Here is a 26,428-nt window from a genome sequence, read left to right on the forward strand (position 1 = left end):
TTTTTAAAAATGCTGTTATTTTCTTATTGAGAGGAAAGCATGCAGCACATATTTACTTACCGTATTTTCCGGACTATATCATTTTTATTTTTTTCATAGTTTTGCTGGTCCTGCGACTTATAGTCTGGTGCGACTTATATATCAAAATTAATTCATACTGACTGAGATGAACCAAGAGAAAACATTACCGCCTACCAGGACTGACATTACATTTATTATTTCACGTTTAGAACAGAAATGGAATTATGTCTAAATAAAGTGCTGGCAAAACGAAATATAGGCTAGGCTATGGTTTACATTTTTTGCTAGACAGACTTAAATTAGTTAAATGTTGTTACCTCAGAAAAAAACGAGCACACTTTGAAATAGTCAAATTTTAATCAGGCAGTAATTAAATTATATTCCATATTTATGTTTACATAATATAATGTTATTTTATATTTTAATTTAATCTATGTTGATTACCGGTATATGAAAAGTGAACAGCATGAGTAGGATCATAAGATGGGTCAGAGATTATTTTGACCACTTTATTAAGATTTGTTTTGTAAAAAGCCTTTCTTTAAATCTTTAAATCGAATTTCGTTTTGTATAAATTGTATCTTAATTTTAATCAATGTTTCATCAACCAATTGCCTAGAATTAATAAATAAGAAGCAAATGAAGCCGTCATATAATTAGGACGCGGAGGCGCCCATGCGATCTCTTGGTTGCATTTCGTAGAGAAGACTTTGCCCTGAAAATATTTATTTATTTTTGTCCCTGTGTGCCGATCGGAATTCTGGGGATACAACAGAGCCAATAGGCTATACTGCGGACTTTAGCCGTTAAATATATTTGCTGCATTGGATCAGTCTCCTTTCTAGAACAGCCAGGAGCTTTCTAGCCTCGCGGGAGCAGCGCCTTTTATCGCACAGACCTTATCAGCGGATAACTCTGTGTAACTTAACTTTGTGTTAGCCTACGTGTCTTCATACACATCAGCATAAATGCTCCTGATAAATTGTTATTAAAGCATTAACATTCACAATCCACTGTTAATTTAACATAAAAGCAAGCAGGCTGTTCGTGTTTTTTTTCCGCAACAGATGAATAACAATTGATTAGTTTTTATGTTTTATTCATATATATTTCTATTTAATCGTTTTATTCCCCCGCAGACCGCACACACATAGTGAGTGCATTACCGCCCGTGCTCGCACTCAGCCATCAAATCTAGTCCTGCGCCCGCACGTCTCTAGATCACGGCCTCGGCCCGAGTATAGCGGCAGGAAATATTGGCTCGGGCGGAGAATCTAAGCTCTAAACAGGACAGAGTAACGCGGCGGATATCGCTCATATACTTTTTGTTGACGACGTATCTAAGGCGTGTGTTGCTTAGTTCCAAAGTGCTGCGTGAAACCCTGTGTTACGTTAACATGCTGGACACCTATTCAGCTTGTTGTTCTGTGTGCTGTTGTGTAGCTGAATAACTTGCCTTTCCAGATTAAATGTCTTTTCTTGGTCTTGGATTTTGTCAAATACATTTCTAAATAAATGCGACTTATACTCCAGTGTGACTTATATGTTTTTTTCCACTTCATGACGCATTTTTTGACTGATGCGACTTATACTCCGGAGCGACTTATAGTCCGGAAAATACGGTATTCATCCAAATGCCGCTCTCAGCAGTGTGGGCGGCATTGGATGTTCGCTAACAGTATATCGTTGGTCATGCATTTCAAACTTCGTTTTACCCCTAAACGAAAAAGAACTCCCTCCGCTGTGAGTATATTGGGGCTTTTACCGGTCAAACAGACCAAAAACCTACAGATTGATGCCAATAATTAAAAAATGTAAATTCATCAACTAACCATTCTATCTTTGCTGATATATATTGGTTGACCGCTAATCTCTTCACTCTTCTTTTCCAGGGCTTTGTGTCTTTCCTGTTACCCTGCTTTGCAGTCGACCATCTTTACCTTTCCTCAGATGAATACCTGTTTTCTGAAGAGGAGACTCCAATTGCTGAGGGTAAGAGGGCAGTGTTTGAGAGACTATTGTTTCATGAAGTCATCGTTACTGAATGATGAATAAAATCGCGAAATGGCTCTAAACAATTACTAAATAAACTAAATTGTTACTTTTCTAATACATGTACAGTATTTCAAGCACGGATTGCTTCTGATAGTGCTGCACGAGCGGCGCCATCTGCTGACCTTAGCATTTTAGCTACGGTTCAAAGCGCAAAATGCTAGTAAAAATAGTTTTTTTCAGATTTTGGTGCCTCATTTCATTTTCACTTAACCCTTTGACTCATACGATCACACCGGTGTCAGAGCGTTTAGTGCATCACATGATCAACTGCTAAATTCAATTGTGGCGTTTTGGGGTGTTAGGGTTTCCTTCTTTTTTGTCTTCATGTGATCACATGCCTTTTATTAGACTTAGATGTGAGCCGTGATGTCCTGCAGCTGGTTCAGTGTCTGCGCCTGGTGAACGAGTCTCTTCCAGAGGACTTGGCTTATGAGATGGAGAAAGCCCTTGATGACCTGCTGTCTCCAGAGAAAGTGTCAGAGAAAATACTGGACGGTCTTTTGGCCAGCGAGTCAGTATGCTTGTATCACTGATTTAATGCCAGCACATTAGTATTGATCAGTTTGATGTCTAAACTGAAATGTTCTCTTCAGGGTGAATGTGATTCAGGAGATTGCAAACAAACTGCAAGACATCTTTAACCCCATTGTTGCCATGAACACACTGCTCAGAGAACTGGACCTTGAAGCTGATGCAGAGACGGACACCAGACCTTCTGGTAACATTAAATACACCTTTTCTTAAGGGTTCTGTGTTAAATATCTGGTTGTCTAAGATTTTTAAAGATCTTTAATGGTCAGTGATAGCATAATATCCAAGTTACACAAAGGTAATCCATAAAAACCTTGTAAACCAGTAATGGCTACCTGGGTGTACTGGAATTGAGAAAAATCCATTACAAAAACATATTGAGTTCGGCAGTACATCTTCGGCGCAAACCTTGGTTGCATTAATTCATTGACAAGTCAAAAAATGACAGAAGCTGGATTAGCTATTGAAATTTGTTCATTTTGGTGATTTATGGGCAAGGAACAATGATTTATTTCTCAAACAAAAAAATTCCCAGCGGCTGCTGAAGCCTCTATTCAGTGGATGTTGCTGTTTGTACGGTCAATGTGTCCTTTGGCTGCACCACCAGTAGTGCAGCGTTCCACATTATTCTGAATCTGTACTTCACTGTGGCACTTTATTGTAGCAGTTATCTAAGAGGGGTGTTTATCAACTGCAGACAAACCATTATCATGCCATCACTACAAAGACTTAAAGGGATTGTTCACTTTAAAAAGTGAAAATACTGTCATTATTTACTCACTGTCTTTCTAAACATTATGGATTTCTTTCTTCTGTGGAACACAAAAAAAGGTATTTTGTAATTTTTTTTATATATATTTTGGGTTCTACAGATGAAAGAAAGTCATATAGTTTTGGATCAACATGAGGGCAATTCAATGAAGACAGTGTTTTTTGGGTGTGAACTATCCTTTTAAATTCATAGTCAAAAGTAATGTGCGAAAGTTAGTGAAAACTTAGTGAAGGAAGGCCTTAAAAGGATAATACCCCCCAAAAAAATTTGAAAACTGTTCTTCATGACAGTAAAATAAGCAAAAAATACCTAAAAATAAAAAGTTAACATAAATGGTTCTTAGCTTTTGCCTTTATAGCCATATGATGTACTGTTTACCCAAACAGTTTTTTTTATACGTTCTATTTATCGATTTTAATAATCATTATTACAATATCAAGAGCAATTATCAAAATAATGACTTTAGTCATATTATAGTCCTATCCTGTAATTTTCCTGTTTTTTTTTAAAAGTTCCTTTTATATATATATATGTTGTCTAAATGCATCTTTGAGCAGAATTAAATAGTTAAAAGATTGTCCTTACAAAGGTTAAAAAATGCCCCTGGAAAGGAATTTCAGGAGGCAAATATTGGAAAATAGTTAATAATTTGTTTTAATAAATACTACATGTAATATTTTTTATGAAAACAAGTTTGTATGGAAATGGTATGTAGAACTAAAGAAAATACTCAATCAACTGAACAGAGAATCAAAATATGAAAACAAATACAAATAAAACAATGTTTGAAATAAATGCTATACAAAAGTTTTATTTTTATTCTGTTAATAAAAATAAATGTATCGTTGTAATCAGGGTTTAAAATTAAGTTTTTCACTCAACTGACAATTTGGCTACTAAATTAAGTTACCGGCCATTCAGAACTTCTACTAGCCAGAAAAGAAAAGAAAAAAGAACCAAATTATCTAGGTCACAGCTTACATAATGTGTGTGATAAAATTAGTTGTAATTTTTTTTCTAATTCAAACTAAATCCTGTCATCCAGCCATCTCCTCCCTTCCTCTTTCATCCTCATCCTTTTCACAAAAAATGTTTTATGTGGACAGATCAATTCAGTACAAAGAACATAAAAAAAATAAGATGTTGGAAAATAACAATGTCTTTTCTGTTAACGTAATGCTTTTTAATCTTCGCTATTGCTTCAATGCGCGCCGTTATTTGTTCCATAGTGACGGCAAGTGAGCCAGATATGCGCAGATTCTCTGCAATGCGCTGTATTTCATATATAATGATGACTCACAAGTTGAGTATTTGCACTAAATCTGCTTACAAGAACTTCCCCAGCAAAGAGAGTAAACGGTAACACGCCAAATTGGCTAGTTATTTACCACAGTTGATTTCTACCCGCATTTGGCGGATTGGCGGGTGTTAATTTCAAACCCTGGTTGTAATACATTAAATATTCAAGATATTTATTGTCATATGCAGAGTAAAAACACCATGATTTTGAACAGACAATGAAATTCTTACTTTGCATGTCTCCCTTACACAAAATATACTATATAAATAGACAAAAAAAGTGCAAATATGAGGATGGGATAATGGGAAGTTGGTGTTTCATGTGTTTAGGAATTTAATGGCTTGTGGATAAAAAGTATTTTTGTCCTTAATTTGTCTGAGACGGCAGACATGTTAAATATCAGTAAATATGTATTACCACAATTACAGTATCAAGGTAAATAATTGGCAATTATGACTTTGTCATAATCGTGCAGCTCTAAGTTCTAGCATACATCTTTAGTGTTTGTGGTCACAATCTGCTTTTGTTGAGGGGCAAACAACTGAATATTATTATTATTTTGTGTTCTTTTGTCTTTCATGGATTAAAGGGATAGTTCACCCAGAAATGACATTTATCCCATGATTTACTCACCCTCAATTCAACCTATGTGTATGACATTCTTCTTTCAGACGAATAATCGGAGTTATATAAAAAAATTGTCCTGGCTCTTCTAAGCTTTATAATGGCTGTTTCTGTTTTAAAGTCCATCAAAGTGCATCCATCCATGATAAAAGTGCTCCACGCGTCTCCAGGGGGTTAATAAAGGCCTTCTGAAGTGAAGTAGTGTGTGACTTTATCGACTAAAATAACTAGCTTAGGCGACTTGCGCCACGAGTAACCCGTGATGCATGCATGACATAGGATGTAGGTTTAGATGCCTCTCGCGGTTCAAACAAACAGCGCTGGGCAAAAAACTCGAGCTCTTCCGACATTTAAAAACAGTAATTTTAGACTTCTAATTCGTGACTGGTGTTTTGTTTTGCTCTATCCGCTTCCGCGTTTGTCGTGCGTCAAGGTCAAGTTTTACTAAGACAAAAAACTAAAAAGTGTCCAGGGTGCTCAGGGAGTTCAGTCCGATGTTTGAAGGTGCTCTTTGGGGTTGGGAATTCAAATAAATGTGGAAAAGAGAAAATCCAAGGCACTCTTCTTAAAACATGGTGAGAAGCAGCCCAAGCGTAGCGGCGCAAACAGCCGCCTTCAGGGTGTTGAAGTTTTACTCTTTCGCCGCAAATCAATGCATACGGCCGTCTGCCGGAAGCTAGTTATTTTAGTCGATAGTTTTAAATATGGATATTTTTCTTACACGAACACATCGCTTCACTTCAGAAGGCCTTTATTAACCCCCTGGAGCCGTTTCGAGCACTTTTATCATGGATAGATGGACTTTGAAAACAGAAACAGCATTCATATTCGTCTGAAAGAAGAATGTCATACACCTAGGATGGCTTGACGGAGAGTAAATCATGGGGTAATTGTCATTTTTGGGTGAACTAACCCTCAGAATGACTATGGGGTGATTTTAAATGATGATTATTTCTTTGAATGTCAGGCTGAACTTCCTCTAACCAGCACTGATGTGATGTCTGTTGCAGGTCAGTCTCTGAGAGTGCGTATTAGTCTCTCTCAGCTGTACGGCAGCAGTGTGGCCGCTAGTCTGATCTGTCAAGCTGTGTGCCAGACTGCCATGACCCGATCTCTCCTATGCAGAGATCTGCTCATCCTGCAACAACTCTACCTGCGGATTGGAGACAATGTGAGTACACACTTAGCATGTCTGTCAGACCTGAATTTGTCATATCAAATGGATGGTTCACCCCAAAAAAATTCTGTTAATTTACTGTATGTGAAATTTTTTCTTCAGTAGAATTGTAAAGAAGATTTTTAACTGAAACCTTGGTCCATGGTGAATCATGTAATTCAAGTCAATGGCTACCATCACTTTGAGTCAAAACATATACTGGCAAAACAAAATGAATACCCGTTGCTCCTTACAATTACATTGAGGTCTTATTAAGCACAACGATTGGTCTGTGCAAGTCACTGAACATTATTTACATTATTACTATGGGTGTGACAATAGACTTACCTCACGAGACATACACGACATTCAAGTTTAACACTCACGCCCGTTTCACACATACTCTGTTTGCGGTGCGTATTTTTTTCCGTACCCCTGTTAACAGGTTAGAGCTTTCACACTGCACGCGGATGCGGTCCGGCGATCCGTTCCAGGTGCAGTGCGTATACAGCAGTGCAGCGATCGTTTCCGCAACGAGTCTATTTTTGCTGTGCTGCACACACTGAATTAAAGTGACAGCGCATGGTTCGTGGTCAAAATGTAAATGTAGTAATTTAATCATAAATGGATTTAATTAAATAAAATGTAGTAATCTCACCATAAATGCATTTAATTACACAGTCACAGTCATCTTTTTACTTCAAGGAAAACTATAATTTACTTCAAGCAGGGTCCCCTATGAAAGGTCTTAAATTTTAGATGACACTTTGACGACGTATCTAAATGCTTTCCAAATGAAAACTATCTAATTAGCGTACGTATTATTTTTATTATTCTATCTTTGTGGATTTGCTTGTTCACGTGACAATTTGCGTCATTTACGGCAGCGTATTAGCCTACGTCTGTCTCCTGCACGCGAGAGAGGAGAGGATAAGAGAACGAGTAAATGTCAGTTCAATAGTAAGTTCATTCTTTGTGCTTAGGATTGTCTATGAACTATGATGATATTGTAATCATTGTTTTAACTACGTACAAGGCACCGCGAGATCGAGCTGACATCGCGTTTGTCTCTCATGCTTGCTTTCACTGCGTGATGTGTCAGTGCAGTTATAGGTATGTCCCCAAATGAGTTTTTGTCTTACTATATTTATATCATATTATATTGTTATATTAGAATATCACGAGGAAGAGTGCCGTTTTCCTGTGCACAATTGCAAATGTGCTATTTATTTTATACAACAGTTAAATTAACAATAAAGTTAACATTGTGTGTTACTTTTTATATTGTCAATATTGTTTGTTTCCCCCTTTATTTCGCCGATTTCATAATGAAGCTGTAGTCCAACAGACAGCGATTCTTTTTTTTAAAAACTGAAATCCGCGTTTTGAACGAATCATTTGATTCAATGAATGAATCGGCCGTTTGAACAAATCGGTTGAATAAAACTCCAACAACTCGCTTATTAAGACAGCGACTTACTGCCACCTACTGGCGGGTTTAGTTGCATATTTAAAGTACCCTTTAATTAAAATGTTAAAATTATAAATAATTTCATATTTAAATATTGAATAGCTTTATTTATGCAATTGCAAATTAAGTGTAAATATAGTAATGCCAGTTCGGATGCCGCTTCTGTGTCACCTCTGCACTGCAAGGATGGATTTTAATTTAATTATTTAATTTGACAGTGGTACGGTCTTATTCTAACAGAATTTAATTTGAATGTTAGAATTTGAAATAAAAGGTGATGCATACCTCTAAATACGTTTAGAAATAATTTCCATATTTAGGGGAAAATGCCCCTGGAAATCAATTTAAGGTGGCAAATATTGCCCCTTAATAATTTTTTTTATTTCAGTCACTACTGTGAACTAACCACTGCATAGAACATGTTAAATATGAATGTCAACAACAGGCCTAAACCAGCCATGGTGCCAGTACAAAATCAGTAAAATATCATCTAATTATTATCAACAAAACTTTGAAAATATCGAGATATATTTTTGTTAATATTGCAAACCCCTAATGTACGGTATTAATTTTTATTTCTTCAGGTCTTAAAAAGGTCTTAAAAAGCCTTAAATTTTACTTTAAAAAATGTGCAGATACCCTGTTCAATGTGACATAATGAACGACACTAGTCTCATTCGTGGAGGTGGAAAAACAAGTTCTTTGTGAAATGCAAGATTTATTGTATAAAGATTTAAATTATGCAAAAGGTTTGAGTGTGCCATTTTTGTCAATTTTAAGTTTTAATTTAAAATGTTTGCGATTTTAATATACAAGTACATGGTTAAATGTTGCCACTTGCTTAAGCAACTTAATATATAATCTATATAGAAGTAATGCATTGAATAATATGTTGTTTAAATTGTGTTTAAAAGTGAATCGCCTACGTCTATTAAATAGTGTATATGACTGTGTACAAAGAGAATCCCAAAACTTTTTTTATTTTTTTTTAATAAAAAGTTTCTGATAACTTCTGGATTTGAAATACAAATAGTGAGTAAATGTGTTTGTGGTACAGCCGCGGATCAGTTGCGCACTGCAAACGCACACAGCATATGTGAAAGCACTACTGTGAAAGCACTGTTCGGGTCATTCTGACCCGGAGAAGATTTTCTTTTTCCCGAAAATACTAGTTAATGTTATCGCATTGGACTGAAACTTAGTGACTTTGTTCACAAAGGGTATAACTACTTCTCAAAGATGTTTTGAAAATTCTTACTTTTTTTAGGGTATGAATTATTATTATTTTTGTCACCTTGTTACTATACTTGTAGTGTTCCCGGTCAAAAATGACCGTCCTACAAAAATAATTCAATCTTTCAACTTGTTTTCTTTCAATTAGGACTGGTTTTATATTTCTATTTGCATCTGATTAATCGTAGGCCTCATTTATCTGAGAGTAGACATCAAATTTTTTGAATAATTTTAGAAATATGAAATAAAATATGAAGAAAATTGGCACTGTTAATCACACTAGTCTACATGAATTTTTCACAAGGAAGTTTGTTTTGAAAAGCTTTTATTTTGTACAAAATGGCACAGAGTTACACTGTGGTGTTCCAATGAGCCATTGAAAGTGAATGGGAGAGACTGAAAATAAGAGAAACATTTAGTTTTCAGGAGCATGTTCATGTACACATGTGCATGTGTGCTTGCAAACATCGAGCCCTTGGACCTGTGCATGTGTGGATACATGCATACACACGTGTGTTATGTTTTGTGTTTCAAACAAACAGGGCTGGGCAACAGCGTTCGTCATTATGTTGTGTGCCAAGTTCAAGGGTTACTCTTTTGGCGTAAATCGATGCATACGGCCGTCTGCTGGAAACTAGTTATTTTAGTCGTTACAGTTTTAAATATGGATATTTTTCTTACACGAACGCATCGCTTCACTTCAGAAGGCCTTTATTAACCATCTGAATGAATGTCATATACACCTAGGATGGCTTCAGGGTGAGTAAATCAGGGGCTAATTTTCATTTCTGGGTGAACTATACCTTTAATCATTAATATTTGGTCACTTTTGTACGAATTGTTGAAATGCTACAGCCACTGAAATTTCTTGAACAAGAATATGTTGACATCAAAACATGAAAACTTCGAATGAGGGTTTAAACTTTTATTTCAAAATTGCGGTGAACAACAAATCACTCCGAAACCAGCATATATTTATTTATTTATTTAATTGATTTGCAGCCTTTGCGATTTCACAATAACAGCATAATGCAAGCAATGTAAAAGGTATTACCACAAACTCAACTCCTTCATGCAGATATCGCGAGACAGCTTTCACCTCGACAAGAAATATCGTTATGTTTTAACAATGCGAGATCTTGTGGCACGAAATCTCGTCACACCCCTAATTATTACCTGTAATTCACAGACTTGAGCACAAGCTTCCTGTCACATTATGTAAATAATGTACAATACTGTAATGTTATAATTTCAGGAGAGTAAAATTTACTAAAATGACATGATGAAATATTGACTAAAATGTAGAGTTTTTTTTTTATTTTTACAAAAAACTATAAAACACCGGAACTGGATTGAGAATGGAATAGTGCTATTGATTGTTAACTTAAAAATCTCAGTACTCTTTGCCTATTGTTTGTGTTTACAGGTGTTTCTTGCGGGCGGTAATCAGTTACTGCAGCTGCAGCAAGACTTGATTCCTCGATGCTCAAATCTGCTTTGCACGTACCATCTGCTCAAACAGATGAGCCTGACGCTTTCCTCCTCCGTCCCACTGGACATACTGTGAGTCCACATGCCCCATTCCAGAAACATAAGAGCCAAATATTTGTATTTAAGTTATGATTCATATTCCAAATGTGTGTATATCAGGCATGAAAACTCCTCACCTTTCGGCGAAATTTGCCGTTTTAAAACCTAAAAGGGTCACCTACGTGATTTGTGCAGATCCGATGAGAAAATATTTTAGGGGGGGGGGTTCGAGGTCGAGGCCAGCATTTATCCCCTATAAAGTTACCATAAACTTTACAAAACTATAAGCTTTAAAAAACAATCATCATTCCGAATTCCGAAACATGACAGCCAATACGAGTCAGAGTAACGTTAGGGCAGAAATGTTTTCAAAGTCTTTTACACCGCGAGTCTGAGAACTGGACACACTGCCGAACAAAGAACCGCACGTCGGAAAGCAAGCCTGAGGTAAGTTAGCTTACAATGTTAACTGTCCTGTCAGATACAGACAGCGATGTTGCCAATGTCATTATTTTTTATTTTGACATAGAAGTGGGCGAGACAATATCGCGAGTGGGCGCGGGCGCCGTGAGCGCTGAGCGAGCAGGAACAAGTATTCATTGCGCGGCTCGCGAGCCTCATGCGGCTCGCCAAGCTTTAATTTGTGGCTCGCAGTTGCATGGCGGTAAATAATACGGTGATATGATAATGCATTCACTATAGATATTTTATAAAAACATAACAAGTAGGGCTTTAACATAACCCGTTAAAAACTCAAAGTGTCAGCTCTATTACAAATTATTTCGATCGGATTGAAAGGGGTGGTTTATCGAGAGAACGTGAAAAAACTTGATCGATTGAAAACCGAAACTGAAAGGACGACGTATGACGCGCTGAACAAGCTGTTCTCCTGATTAATAAAGTGTCATATAAATGAATATCCTTTCATTCTATAATTCTCCTTTCACTCAGCATCTGTGAAGTGAAGCAGGACAACGGCTCACCAGTGCTTGTTTCAGATTATCATACAGACGACTGGTTTGGGGCATTTTTGGGATAAATAGTAGTAGTAAATAGTTTTTTTTCTCTGAGACCCGATGAAATACGTAGATCAGCGGCCCATTGGTTCTTTTCTTGATTGACACTGGGCTAGCCCAATCACATCTTTAATGTGAAGTATAGAAATATACTCTTTCAAGTTTAGAAATTAGTACAAAACTAATTATGAAAGTTTCCTTTATTTTTCAGTGCATTTGTTTTACAATAGGCTATATGGCTATTACTATCATGGGATTAATATTATAACTATTATTGTAGTAGTAATGTAGACAGACACTGTAACTAAAAGAGTTTTGAAATTTTCTTTGTTTAATTTGCACCAGATTGATGAATTTCACATTAAAAAGCACAAAATTTTTTTATAATATTTGCCGCCGGAATATATGCCGCATCCTTCTCACCTTTTTTACCCCTGACCTGTTTTCATGCCTGGTATATGGTAATTACACACAAAAACCTAATTCCTGAAATGATTCATATTGCAAATGTGTGTATATGGTAATTACACGCAATAACCTAATTCCTGAAACGGGTATAATTTCTTTCAGTGAAAACGAAGACTTTAAATACTACCCTCCACTCAGACAATGTTTTGTTTTGTTTTTTGCTGTAAAACTGCATAAATAAGACCGATGTTAGCTGTTGTAAATTAATACAAGTATCGATTGGATCAACATTGATTCCTGCAATTGCAAGATTGCAAAAGGCTGGAGTGTGAGAACCGGTTTGTTCTTTACAGTTTGAAATAAATATATATAAACATTAGAGATGCTCCGGTCCGCCTCCGATACCTAGGATTCAGTATTGGTCGATACAGAGTACCAATTTGATATTAAAATAATAATTTTAAAACAGTGCTGAATTACCTAATAAACTTTAGGCCTCGCTTTGTGGAAGAGACTGGGATCATTATTTTGTTCAAGGCATCAGGCTTGACTTAAACATTACTTTCCTAACTTTGTAAAACAAAAATAACTAACAGACACAAATGCAGTGAATTATTTATTAAATAATTGTGTACCAGTGCAACAACTGTAAATAAACCACAAGTGCTTCACTAGCTTGGCAGACATTCAAAATAAACAGTCAGCTCCTGCATTCATGAAAAACAAGGACATATATTTATATATAAATATATACTATATAATTAAAACATTTTTTCAATTTATAGTGCCGGTTTTTAATGAGCAACATATGATTGATAGGACAGAAGAAATGTGTTAGTAATCTTTCATTGCGTGAAAGTATTGTAATATGAAAGGCTCCAATACAGAGCGGCACAAAGCGTTTATGCGCATCACATGGAGTCACAGCGCTTCACATTGAAAAGTTCAAAGCACAAAGGGAAAAGGTGATGCACTACGTATTCTATTTATTCAATAGTTTGAGCCTTTTCTTTTAACAGTTTTAGTTACTGTGCGCGTGAAGAATAATTCATAGTGCTCTCTACTCCAGTGTTGTGATATAACAAACACCCGGGAGAAAGTTAAATGTTAAAGATACAGCAGTAAACTACAGCAAGATAAAGTCCTTTTATGCACAACCACAGACCTTAATCTACAAGATCGATCAATATATCTATGCCAGGGGTGGCCAATCCTGCTCCTGGCGATCGACTGTCCTGCACAGTTCATCTCCAACCCTAATCAAACACACCTGTCTTTAATTTTCAAGTGATCCTGACTTGCTCTGAAGACCTTAATTGGTTGCTTCAGGTGTGTTTGATTAGGGTTGGAGATGAACTGTGCAGGACAGTCGATCGCCAGGAGCAGGATTGGGCACCCCTGATCTATGCCTTCACACAGTTGTTGTGTTTTCCTGATGAATGATAGGTTCAGTGAATCAAGGAATTCAATAATATCTTGACCTTCTGCCTCTGTACGTTATAATAATATTCTATCATTTTTTTATAGTAACTACATATGCTGGTCATTTCTTTTAGTTCGACTTTTTGATTGTTATCCAGTTGTTACTTGGTTTATTTAAGGTCATTAGTTCATGCATTCTGTGTTTTTCTTTAGAAATGCTGATCTTCAGCATCTGTCTGTTCTGGAGCTGTCTGACTCAACGACTCCTCCTTCCAGCAGATCAGGTAAAGTGAATCGCCACAATATAGAAGCACAGGTTATGACTGGTGATGAGAAGGCTGACTGATCCTCGCTGTTTTTTCTCTCTTTAGTGTTGAATCCTCAAACTGTTGTGGAGTTGTTCTACCAGAATGTGGCCCGTAAAGCCATCATGTCTCAGATCTTCTCCCAGCAGGATGTGGAGGGCAATCAGAACATGTTGCACTGGCCACAGATGATCTCCAGTGTCCTGACACTACTCTGTCAGTTTCTGTATCCTCTTGATGTGTAGTATGCTGGACGCTAGTGTTGAGACCAACATTTCAGTAGTCTGTACTTGGGGTGGGCGAAATGACCAAAATCGTATTAATATCACGATGAAAGTAATTTTGTTTCACAATAATGATATATATCACACTATTTTTTTACGGTACGTTTTTATTATAATAATTTGATACCTTTAAAATGTCATACTAATCACCATTTTCAATAGAAGCTACAATCGAACAAAGACACATGAAATAGCCCTACCTAAAAAACGTAGAAATGTACATAAATTGTTTAATCAAATGTATACAATTTAAAACGCTGCATTGTCTTTTACTGTTAAATTAAATATACATTTATTCTTACTAAAGTTACTAAAGTGATTCAGTCAAGAGCAGTAAAAGATTTTCTTTCTTTTTTTTATTTGTTTGATAAACATTATGACAGCAGGTAAATTTGGTTAATTTGTGTTTATTGGTCACATTTTTAGTCGCATATAATGCTGTCAATGCAGACAGATCAATATTTTTGTTGAATATTAAATTTAATGTCCCCAACTAAGCAAGCCAAAAGGCACTGAATATACTGAAATTAGTTCTTTTGCTGTTAATTGCACTTCAACAGTTCATAATCTCCTGTTTTTAAACCTCAATGCTTAAAAAACGCATGCAAACAATACGCTTTCTTGACCATATAGCACAGCAACAGTGAGTAACCGTGATTGAGGCGATAGTCCAAAATATCTACAAGATACTTTTCATCTAATTCCAAAGTTGGTAACACTTTATAATAACTTCACGCTATTAATCATTAGCTAAGCATTAATAAACAGTTAATTAATAATTTATAAAGCATTAATAGACAAGCAGTTTATAAATACAGCTACAAATGATTTATTCTTGATTTATAAGCATATCTATAATGTTTAATAATTGTCTTTTCATAATTTAGAAATGATAAATGATCATTAATAAAGTATTGCTTTATTTACAAACCAATTATATAGAAGTTGTCAATGGTTCATAAGATCACTTAGAAAGTTAAATTAAATGATTAATGAACTATTTAAATATTTTTTTAATATTTCTATATTCTGTATCGTTGTGTTTGTTTCCTTTTTCTGTTTAAAAGAGAATTGAGCCTTTAAATCTCCTTTGTAAAAGCTTTACAAGGCATGAATAGTCCACTTTAGATGAGCTCACAAAAAGTTGACTAACCACTACTAAATGCTTTATAACTACCCGAATTACAGCAGAAATACATGTTAATAAACCATTTATTAACACACTAAGTAACTATTACTATATGTTTGAATAAAAATATGTATGAGTGTATATTTAAACAGTTTATTAATCATTTACTTACACTTTCTAAGTGATCTTATGAACCATTGACAACTCCTAAATAGCTGGTTTGTAAATAATGCAATACTTAATTTAGAAATGATAAATGATCATTAATAACGTTTAAAAATACAATTACACACATTATAGATCTGCATATAAATCATTTATAGCTGTATTTATAAACTGCTTGTTAATGTCTTTTAATGCTTTATACATTAATTAACTTTATTAATGCTTGGCTAATGATTAATAATGTGCAGTTATTATAAAGTGTTACCCATTTGGGTAAAAAAAAAAAAAATCTTAATTGAATTATTTACATTTTATCATTTTAATTTTAAACAATTGTAAATGTCAAGTAATTTTCAACTAACTACACAGTTGAACTTAAAACATAATTCAGAACATTCAATTAAAATGTTTTGTCTTGACACTTTACATTCCCTTAAGATATGACTGTTAATGTTGCGTCATTCAGGGACCGAGTAACACCGCCACATGTTTCCTTCAGAACACACACACACGCTCACCTCTGCACGTGAGCATTAACCAATCGCCTCTCAGTCAGAGAGTTGGTCGTATCGAATATTGATTCTCTTTTTATTATCGACTTTTTTGATGTCGCACTTGATGTATCCAGCCAGTTCTTGTTTGTAAAGTATCTGGGTGACGCTCGTTCAGTATTTCCCTTGCATCATTGTACTAGCTGGCCCAGCAATCCCAGTTTCCTCTTTCCTGAATGCCTGATGGGAAACTGCCAATATGCACAACTGCAGGTGAGAAACCAGTATGAAATGATAGATATTATCTGATTTCCCAGATTGCACATGGTCTTCATAAAAATGCAACCGTAAAGGGACTATTGTTATGGAGTGTAAATTAGCTGTTTCAGACGAAGATTTCGTTGCATAACTATTTTCTGTTTTGGGCCGATTTGGTTTTTGAGTGCCTGAAACATACGTTTAATTTAGTGGTTCTCTGATGGGATGTTTTGTCTGTTCATTGTCTGTTTCATGCGCACAATGTGGATAAGCTTCAACAGTTAAATGTCATTTGTGTAGACAAAAATCAACAGGCTAAAGAACAGTCACACACTGAACTTTTGCCTGCGGTTTAAAAATAACATAGACTAATAGCAAAAACTAGACTAATATGAATTTCAAGCATTATTAAAGACAAATAAATAAAACGTTCCGTAATTAAAAAAGAACAAATAAAAAATTATCAATCGCAGGATATAAATACAACTGAACAAAGATTAGTTTGAAATAAAAAGTTAAGATATTCAGGTTCACAAACTAATCAAATGTAAAATAACACGGCACTTGTGCTTGAACGGTTGAAAGTCATATTAAAATGCACACAAAGGAATCGATAAGAGGAATCGAAATTTTTATTTTATAACCAGTATCCGATGCGTGACCAAGTATTTTTGATTCCTAATCACTACAGTACTTGGCATCCTTGGATGGGCAGAAGTAAAATCTCTACAATAATAGATTACAAGTAAAAAAAATTAAACTACCGGTATACATTTTTAATACTGACTGATATTGCGTTCCCAAATCCACATTAAACTCGCAGCATTTGCAGAGATTGAGTTTGTGCAAAATTTACGAGTGCACAATAATTGTATAAAATTTAGTGAAAAAAAAAACATTTAGTGGGGAACAATTAAGAGACAATAAGAGTAACACTAAATCTGGTAAAACGTGCTCTTTGTATTGTTGTAAAAAACAATATATAAAAAAATATACATATATTTTAAATATAGCCTACTATAAAATTCAGACATGTTTCTCACATTATACTATATAATGGCTTCAGAGCACTTATAATATAGTGCACGAAAGCTTTATAATGTTTGTGTGCCTTTTGTGGGGATTAACAATAAAACAGAATAGTATACACACAATTTCGACCGAAACCCGATCCGGCAAAAATGGCAGTATACTGAGTATCGGATCAGTGCATCCCTGCATCTGAAACACTGGCCGACTGGGCCAGTAGAAAAAATCTTTAGCGTTGAGCCCTGTAACTTGCCATTAAACTATGCACAGACCATGTTTTCTGTTTTTCACTCTCTATCCATCACTCTACCGGTCAAACTAGTTCTGGTTGGTAAATTGGTAAAGTAAAATAATTCAAACTTTGTTTTCAAGCCTCAATTAGAGCACAAATGTGACCGTACTGATGGGGGTGTGTAGTGTTTATTCACTGATAATTAATAGATGAACACGTGTAGCCTACAAACAGAATATGCAATGCGGTTGCTCTACCAAAAAAGAAGAATTTATTATCTTTTTAAAAATGTTGTAACACTTTCACTGTGGCTGTGCCCTGCCTCTCTTCAGGAATATGTTCGATTAGTTGGGTCCTGGTGCCAGGTGAATGTGGGATCCTATCGTTTTGTTTTGGGTCAATGCTATCTGTCCAGCGGTGAGGGGCAAAAGGTAAGGAAATCCATGAATGGTCAATGGGCCTCTGTTTGGAAATCTCTATATTTGGATTAAAAAAATAATCAAACTAATCTCTAGGTACCAAGCATAATTTGACAACACTGATCATGGATTTGATTCCGAGGGAATGTATTAACTTAGTAATAAATGCGTAGCTTGAAATTGAGTCTGCTAAATGTATAAATGTAAATGCAAGTAATTTCACTTAGTTGCCATATTCTTGACACTCCAGGGTAGCTATTTTCTTGCTGTTTTACTGCAAGTACCATTGCTGTCAACCGGAATGGGGAAAGACCAAAACTTTTTGTTGAAATTATGGGTGTACTCGCACTAGGCACAGTTCTGTGTGGTTAGCGATCACACTACATGTGTACCGCGCCGGAGCCCAATTGAACCGTGCTCTGGCTCACCTCTTCCAAGCGGGCCAGGGACGGTTAAGCGAACCTTTTAAAGAGCCAGTGGCCATTTATTTATTTATTTATATATATATATATATATATATATATATATATATATATATATATATATATATATATATATATAGCCATTCCAATGCACAAAACATGGCAGATGTAGTAATGGAAGTTCGTCTTTGAAGTCCACAAAATGTTTAGATGCAAAAGAGGTGTTGTGAAATTATGCGTATTTTCAGATTTATTATGTGTGGATGTGCGTTTTGTGGTTTTAGGCATTGCAGTGTTTCCAGGAAGCAGCCACTGAGGTGGATAAAGAAGAGTTTTTAATGAAACTCACGGGTACAGACGAGGAGACAGCCGTGACCGCCCCACGATTACTTTATTACAACAAGGAAAGTGTCTGCTAGATGCACAGAACAGGTTAAAATGATTTAGCTTTTGAATGGGCATGTAATAATTCTAATTGTTTACTTGTTTAGGTTTTACGGTTATTGGAGGATATTTGTTTGCCTGAACTTGTGATCAATTTGGCAACGCTGGCCATATCTGAAGCTGCCAATGACGAGAGAAGCCAGGTAACAACTTTGTGTTTTGAGAGTGACTAATTCAAGTAATGTAAAATTAAATGGTGTATTCCTGTCTCATTTATCTTTTGTTTATTTGTTGTTGTTTCTTGTCTGATGGATTAAACCTAAAATGCATAGCTACCTTTTCCCCCCTAGATTGTTATGTGGTTTCAAAAATAATAAAATTAGTTTAGGGCTATCAAAATTAACACATTCATTTTGCAATAAATGTTTTTTTTTTTTTTTTTATGCATTAAAAGTATTTAACGCCGAATTAGTTTTTTTCCTGGCATCCTTTGCCTAGTGTTTCATTATATGATCACACACTCATTCATTCAAATGCTTTTAAACCATTCATGTGCGATAGGACGCAGATGAGAGCACGGAAAATGTGTACATTTAAATAAAAATCAGTATTTTTCACAGTATATAGAGCCTTTGGAAATAAACAAGTAGAAGAACTTACCACTCACAGTACCTAAAATACACATTTCCCTTTTAGATTTATCCATTTTACCCTAAAATTTGTTAAAAGGTAAAATCATAAAAATAAATAATGAATATGTCCGCTTCCCATACATTGTGGTATATATCAAACATAATTTTGAAAATGTCTCTCTCCATTTAATATAAAAACTGACCTGTATTGTAGGCTGCGCTGTGGACTCGTATATTCAAGCATCATCTGGATCTTGGACACAACATTCAGGCGTATGAGGCCCTGACACAAAACCCTGATCCTAGCAGGTACTGTGCAATGACATCATTTTCTTATCCACAGTTCAATGTAAAATACTTGAGCTCTCTGTGTGTGTGTGTGTGTGTGTGTCTGCAGGCAGCTGGACTGTCTCCGACAGCTGGTGGTGGTTCTGTGCGAGCGTGCTCAACTCAGGGATCTGATCCAGTTCTCCTTTGTTAATTTACATGATGAGGTAGGTCAGAATACTTACTCACACATGTGCCTTCTAGGCATTTAAAACTGTTAGACAAGTTATTGAAACAGACATTGAAATGAAATTCACTAAGAAAATAGGGCTGTTGACATTAATACATGCGATTAATTCAAAATTCTTAATGCGTTAAAATAATTGAACGCAAATAAATTATAAACTGAAGCGCGTGTATTTGCGTCATTAACATAATACCAGTTAGATGGTCTTGGTAGTCCAGTTTATCTACATGTGATTCTGTTCGGTAGCGCAAATTAACTTAAGTTCTTTCCTGTTACAGACTCAATTCTGAAAATAATTTTTCATTTTTATTTCTCATTGGTGCTTTGGTGTGCATACATTTATGAATTATATGGACTCGTATAATTTGGTGAAGACACCTAAATCTACCTTGAAAAAAGCTTGCAGTAAATAGTTTTTTGAGAATCACCCTTCAATCTCATGCTTTACATTGTTGGATATAGCAAATGACGACAAAATGAACAAAACAATTGGTTGTATTCTTAATTTCAATTTCATAAGTGTGCGATTAATCACACAAAAGGGTGCAGCAGACTGTTAGATCGGATTAAATCTCCACGTTAGAAATATTAAATCCAGCCCCGGACGCCGGATCTTGTCAAATGATGTGTGCAAACCTGTCAACAGAGAAAGTCTTGTCTGGTACTCAAGACTCTATTAACAGCCTGAGTCTGACTGAGAAGACCAGAAGCAGGAGATGAAGTGATGATGATAAAAGAGCAGTTTGAATAAGAGAGTTTGAATAATCTTAGTACGTCTCAATGCTCAGACTTCGTCTAGATCAGGGGTATTCAATTAAAGTTCCAAGAGGTCCGGTCTCTCTTTCTTTTACATTTACATCGAGGCAGCCGTTGTACTTTGTAAAAAAAACTCAAAATAGTCATCAAAGACTAAGGTTGTCACGATTTCGATTTTAAATGGAAATCGTCCGAAATTAAATCACAATGTTGGACTTCGAATGAAAAAATGGAATCGTCAATGCTGCCACGCCCCCATGTCACGTTTGTTCGGCTTGTCAAGCGGGAAAAAACACACATGAATGTTTCCAGAGTTTGGTGTGTCTACTTTAGCAGGTGGAGCCAGCGGGAAGCGCGGAAGAGACGTTTGCAAAATATGCTGTATTTTTGTTCTTCTGCTGGATGCCACTAGCGCAGAAACTACATACTTCATTATTATTTGTATTTTTAGCAAGCCATTGTATTTTTTGTTCTTTGTGTTCTTCAGGTGGTCAGCATTATCGAGTCTCGCGCAAGAGCTGTGGACCTCATGACTCACAACTACTATGAGCTTCTGTATGCTTTTCATATCAATCGTCACAACTATAGGAAAGGTAAAACTGATGGTACAGGGATATTTCAAGGATTCTGCCAGAAATTGTTTAAGCTAACAATAAAATGTTTGTGTTGAAGCCGGTACAGTGATGTTTGAGTACGGCATGCGTCTGGGCCGTGAGGTACGAACTCTCCGTGGTCTCCAGAAACAGGTGAACTGTTATCTAGCTGCCCTCAACTGCCTGCGTCTTGTTCATCCGGATTACGCTTGGATTGTGCAGCCCTCTTCTGGAGCAGCGGTAGGCATCGGAAACCTTTTCAATTCTTTGGGTGGAGTGCTTAGAATAGCTCAGAAAAAAAATTCTATTTGTTAAAAAAAAAGAAGAAAAAGATTGGCACTCAGTTGTCTTCCTTTTTAAATTATTAAAAAAATCTTTATTTTGAATAATTTATCTGGATCATTCGAACTCAAATGTTTCGCAATAAGCCTTCGATAAGCCGAAACGTTTGAATTGAATGATCCCAGATGTGCTTTCTTGCATAATATATATTTTAAAATAATTTAAAAAGGAAGACAAGCAAGTGTGGATTTGTTTTTTTCATTTAAAGTATTTCTTAGTATTTCTTTCGATCCACGCACCCAAAGAAAATGTTTGAGCGCAGTGATTCTCTTTTTTTCTTTGTTTTAAATGAAAGTAAATGGTGTGTGTGTACACATGTTGTTTTTGGACACTTTGTATACACCGTTGTATACACTTCTAAACACAGATAAAAAAGTTTAATGCATGCCTAAAATGTTTGTTTTTGTGAATTAAGGATGTTTTAAAAAAAAGAAAAAAGAATACCATCAATACTTTTTAGCAATTAATAGTTACCCAAATCAATAATTTGTATAACCACCCTGTGCCTTTAAAACAGCACCAATTTTCCTAGATAAATTTGTTAAAATCAAAATTATTTACTCAATTACTAGGTAATCCTAGATTAATCTGGTGCAGTCAGGTCTCTCTGTGGTCATGCATCTATTGTAGGGTTCATCCACGGAAACATCTCAATGCATGATTACAGTATTTACAAAAGGAATGCCTGGAAATCTAGATTGACAAATTCTACTGGCACAGTAAAGTAAAAGATATAAATAACCACCTTAAAAATGTGGGAAAAAAGTTGTTTTGTGAATCATTTTTAGACACTTGCACAGTACTATATGTGTATACATCTATAACATAAAATTGTAAAATGTATTATATCAATGTATTTGAATAAATGTTATGACTATATTATGTTGTGTCATATAGTATGAACGACCAGGCGCATCACCAAAAAGAAACTATGATGGTGAATTTGCTGCAAGTCCAGGTAATTCTTTCCAAAAACATCCTCTAAGATTGTGTGGACTGTGCTCTTCTTTCACCCATTTAAAACCTAAATATGATCATGAGTCAAATTAGTCATTCAAAACTTGCATGTCTTTATTGTATGATTTCTCTTAATGAGTCAGTCGAAGTCTTTCAATGTATGCCCTGATGTTTTATAGTTGTTTGTCATGTGATCACAGTAAATCAACAGATTGACATTCTTGAGCTGAAAGACTTGGAGAAAGAATATGTTCTTGCCCGGAGTCGTCTAACGTTAGCTCAACAGGACCCCCCCTCAGCAGCGATCGCAGGTAATCACACTTTTATCTAATGTGTACATCTTTTATCTTACACGCATGATCTTTGTGTGGTGTTTGTTTTATTGTTGTCAGAAAGTACATCCCATTGAACTCTTTTTCAACATATTAATACATATAGATTGTCATTTTAATAATATTTATTAAAGGCAATATAATTGAATTGATGTCAAATGTAAATTCTGTCATTTGTACGTAGTTTTTCTGGCACATTTTATGAAACAATTAAAAATGAACTAACTATAAACACAATCTCAAAACTACATCCGGCCTCTACTTTGTGACCATTTCAGTCGCAATTGCTTTCCCAGAATTGAAGCGTGACTCTGTTCATTTGCATGCGAGCAGCTCGTGATCTCGATGCGTAGTACATGCTGCTCCTCACAAACTCCATCTCTGTCCGCAAGCGCTGAGTTTGTTGAAAGCAAAGAAATTCAAACAGCCATAAATATTATTATTGTCATTTTGTTTTAAAATAAAATGTATTATTATTTTATTTGTCATAATGAATAAGTGGAAATGTGGCCTGAGACAATTGAAGTGGAGAAAGATTTTATTTCTTCCAAAGCAGACAATACTGCTAAATACTGTTCAAATGAAGATCCATTATGAATATGCCCACATTTATGATTTTTTCACAGAGTATGCTTTTTCAGTTATGATGTGCCGTCAGGTTGTTTCACTATAGCGTATGACTATACTTGCTGCTTTTATTTACATGTATTTTGAAAGGTTAATTTAATCCTGGTGTTATTTCTCTTCCAGGAGGTGCGTCTTCACAAGAGATGGTTGCTCTGCTTGTCCAAACAGGACTTTTTGACACATCCCTGACACTGTCTCAGACCTTTAACTTATCCCTTACACCCGTCTTTGAGGGACTGACATTCAAGTACGTTGTGATCTATCCAGTGTCCGGCCATTTTAAATAAATGTCCTCCGATTTCTGAAGTGCAGATTGTTCTCTCTGCGTAGGTGTATCAAACTGCAATATAAAGGTGATCAGGACCAGACAGAGGTGTGGAACTGGCTTGCAGCCAATCAGCTGCCAACTATCATTACTACTAAAGAGTCCAGGTTTGTCAGAATACTCCCTGACCTTGATCATTACGATGAACTCCGCTGCATGTCTTCCTAAACTGAATTTCTCTCCACAGCGCAACAGATGAAGCTTGGCGGCTCTTAGCTCATTATTTGGAGAAGTATCCCTCACAGAATGCTCAATATCACCGCTGTGTCATCAACAAGCTGCTGTCACATGGGGTGCCAGTGCCTGATTGGATGATCAATGCCTACAAGGTGGTGGTTGTTGTTTTTTTCAGCATTACATCCAACAGACAGAGAAAAGCCATTACTGTTGTTTAATTGTCTCTGTCTTTGTCTATTTCTTTCAAGGGGATTATGAATCAAGAAAAATATATTTTTCCCTCATCTTTTGACATAAGAGTTCATTGTACTATAGAAACAAGTTTTACAACTCAAAAGCTTTTATTGAAACCAAGCTGCCAAAACAACTCTGTTTGGACTTCTTGGTTTCTATTATCCAATAGGCCTTTATCAAAGTCCGCATGTTGTCACATCCTGCTCCTATTATTAGCGTAAAGGAATTTCCACCTGCATTGTCAATATTTAATAATGTTTATTTAGACTTACTTTACGATGATCAAACTCGTCAATGGGCTGGACATATTCCTTTTATTTCAATTTGATCTAATTATTGATGATTGCATCATAAAGTAAGTGGATGAAAATTACCTTAATAACCTTAATATTGTTGAATATAAGTTTTAGACTAAAATAGACTAGTTGTAATTAATGTCCCCGTGAACTGGAAGTTGCAACCGACTTTACTTAAGTGTTGTGACGTATTTTTTCCATGTGAAACGAAATATTGAATAGAGGGCAGGGTTTTATTTTAGCACATGCATGATGCCAGTCTTTTTAAAAAATTTATCCAGAAAACTGACATATCTAGCAATAAATTTTGTCCTAGCATTAAAGGGATAGTTCACTTTGAAATTATTTTGTATATGTTTTAGCTTACCTCAAGGGCATCCAAGATGTAGGTGTCTTTATTTCCAAAGTATTTTCAATTTTGATATTTTTAGGTCCAACCGTTCTTGTCTGACAGTCATATCATGCATGTCTATGGGGTCCACCTCATATCCCTTTAACCTTAACTAAAGTTTTCATAGCCATACTTGCACCACTTAAATCATTGTCAAGGACACAACTGAGATAATTATCACTAGTTCTGTTTGATATTTCACAATCCCCCTACATTGATAGATATGTTAGGAACCTTGTTCAGTTTACTTTTAAACACAAATAATATGGATTCTGTTTTACCTAAATGCAATAAGAGTTTATTTTCAGAGAGCCAGTCTTACATACTGAAGCTCCTTACATAATATCACTTGTATTTTGCCGACATCCTTGTCTGAAACCAGTAAAGCAGAGTCATCAGCATATAAAAACAAATTACTATCTCAAACTGCTCCCATATCATTTATGTATATGAGGAATAAAAGAGGGCCTAAGACTCTTCTCTGGGGAACTTCATTATTAATAGTTTCCTCGTAGAGAATCCTATCAATTTTCTACCCTTTGAACTCTCCCAGTTAAATTAGAGTTCAACCAGGCAATCACCGTACTTGTGGAAAACCCATGACACTTAAGTTATCTAACAGTATTGAATGATTCACTTCTCTCTTAGTATAACATTAAAGGATGTTTGTGGTTCTGTTTCAGGAAGTAGATGCTGCAGCGCTGCTCCGTCTCTATCTGAACTATGATCACCTGGAGTGTGCAGCTGAGCTTGTGTTGGAGTATGTGGATGCTTTGCTTGGAAAAGGACATCAGTATTTTGGAATAGAGGTATGGAGTCCTGCATACTATTACAACTATTCATAACAATAGAGAATTAATTTTATACGGGTGAAATTGTTCACCAAAAACATAGTCTGTTGTAGACCCTAAGGTTCTTATCTACAAGATTGCAAATAATGGATGTAAATTTGCTTTTGAAATCTTACAAAGTGCATTTGCAATTCATGGGTGTTTTTACTAACAATAATACAATTTTGCAAATAGCAGTAATGTGCAAGTAGGTTGGACATATGTAAAAAAGGTTACTTATTCCTAGTGATGCATGCTGCTCACTTTCTAAACACCTGCAATTTCCACTTTCCAATAATTATCAGATTAATTGGCCAATAAATTATATATATATATATATATATATATATATATGCGTAATAAACTCAGCATCTGTGTTTTCTGTATCAGCATCTGTAGTTCTCTTTTGTGGTTAAATTCCTGTTTTGTTGAGTGTCCTCAAGACCAGTCTTAAATTAGTTAAAGCTAATTGAACGTAAAGAGTTGAGAAAAGACGCGTGTGAGAACATGTGCAGCAGCCATTAAGGTTTATCATTAAAGTTTATCAAAGATAAAAAGTAACAGAGAACATTACTCACTGCTCTTGACTAAAGAACATTTGTAGCTTTAATAAGGGTTAACCTATATATAATTTATGCAGTGCAGACTGTTTGATAACTTTATAACATTTCTGTATATTTCCTACCTGTTAGACATTAATGGATATCAGTCAAGTGAACTTTAGTTATATAGTTCTTTTTACTATACAGTTTGTTTCAAAGCAGC

At 35.5% G+C, this 26,428-nt stretch overlaps 1 protein-coding gene across 2 annotated transcripts in view; it reads left to right on the forward strand.

Moving 5' to 3' along the window:
* The window catches only part of nup160 (nucleoporin 160), a 54,315-nt gene that overhangs the window by 20,781 nt on the left and 7,106 nt on the right, over nucleotides 1-26,428 (forward strand). For both annotated transcript variants that reach the window (XM_079603147.1, XM_079603146.1), the window contains exons 13-33: nucleotides 1,914-2,013; nucleotides 2,425-2,587; nucleotides 2,670-2,794; nucleotides 6,314-6,474; nucleotides 10,590-10,726; nucleotides 13,753-13,823; nucleotides 13,911-14,070; nucleotides 16,117-16,186; nucleotides 17,765-17,863; nucleotides 18,558-18,675; nucleotides 18,763-18,860; nucleotides 19,504-19,598; nucleotides 19,687-19,783; nucleotides 21,047-21,152; nucleotides 21,232-21,392; nucleotides 22,392-22,452; nucleotides 22,652-22,762; nucleotides 23,534-23,657; nucleotides 23,741-23,842; nucleotides 23,923-24,064; nucleotides 25,517-25,642. In XM_079603147.1, the coding sequence (XP_079459273.1) occupies nucleotides 1,914-2,013; nucleotides 2,425-2,587; nucleotides 2,670-2,794; nucleotides 6,314-6,474; nucleotides 10,590-10,726; nucleotides 13,753-13,823; nucleotides 13,911-14,070; nucleotides 16,117-16,186; nucleotides 17,765-17,863; nucleotides 18,558-18,675; nucleotides 18,763-18,860; nucleotides 19,504-19,598; nucleotides 19,687-19,783; nucleotides 21,047-21,152; nucleotides 21,232-21,392; nucleotides 22,392-22,452; nucleotides 22,652-22,762; nucleotides 23,534-23,657; nucleotides 23,741-23,842; nucleotides 23,923-24,064; nucleotides 25,517-25,642 (2,427 nt within the window). The remainder of the gene's footprint in view (nucleotides 1-1,913; nucleotides 2,014-2,424; nucleotides 2,588-2,669; nucleotides 2,795-6,313; nucleotides 6,475-10,589; nucleotides 10,727-13,752; nucleotides 13,824-13,910; nucleotides 14,071-16,116; nucleotides 16,187-17,764; nucleotides 17,864-18,557; nucleotides 18,676-18,762; nucleotides 18,861-19,503; nucleotides 19,599-19,686; nucleotides 19,784-21,046; nucleotides 21,153-21,231; nucleotides 21,393-22,391; nucleotides 22,453-22,651; nucleotides 22,763-23,533; nucleotides 23,658-23,740; nucleotides 23,843-23,922; nucleotides 24,065-25,516; nucleotides 25,643-26,428) is intronic.

The sequence above is a fragment of the Phoxinus phoxinus genome, assembly GCF_949152265.1.
Source record: "Phoxinus phoxinus genome assembly, chromosome: 25".
Taxonomy (NCBI): domain Eukaryota; kingdom Metazoa; phylum Chordata; class Actinopteri; order Cypriniformes; family Leuciscidae; genus Phoxinus; species Phoxinus phoxinus.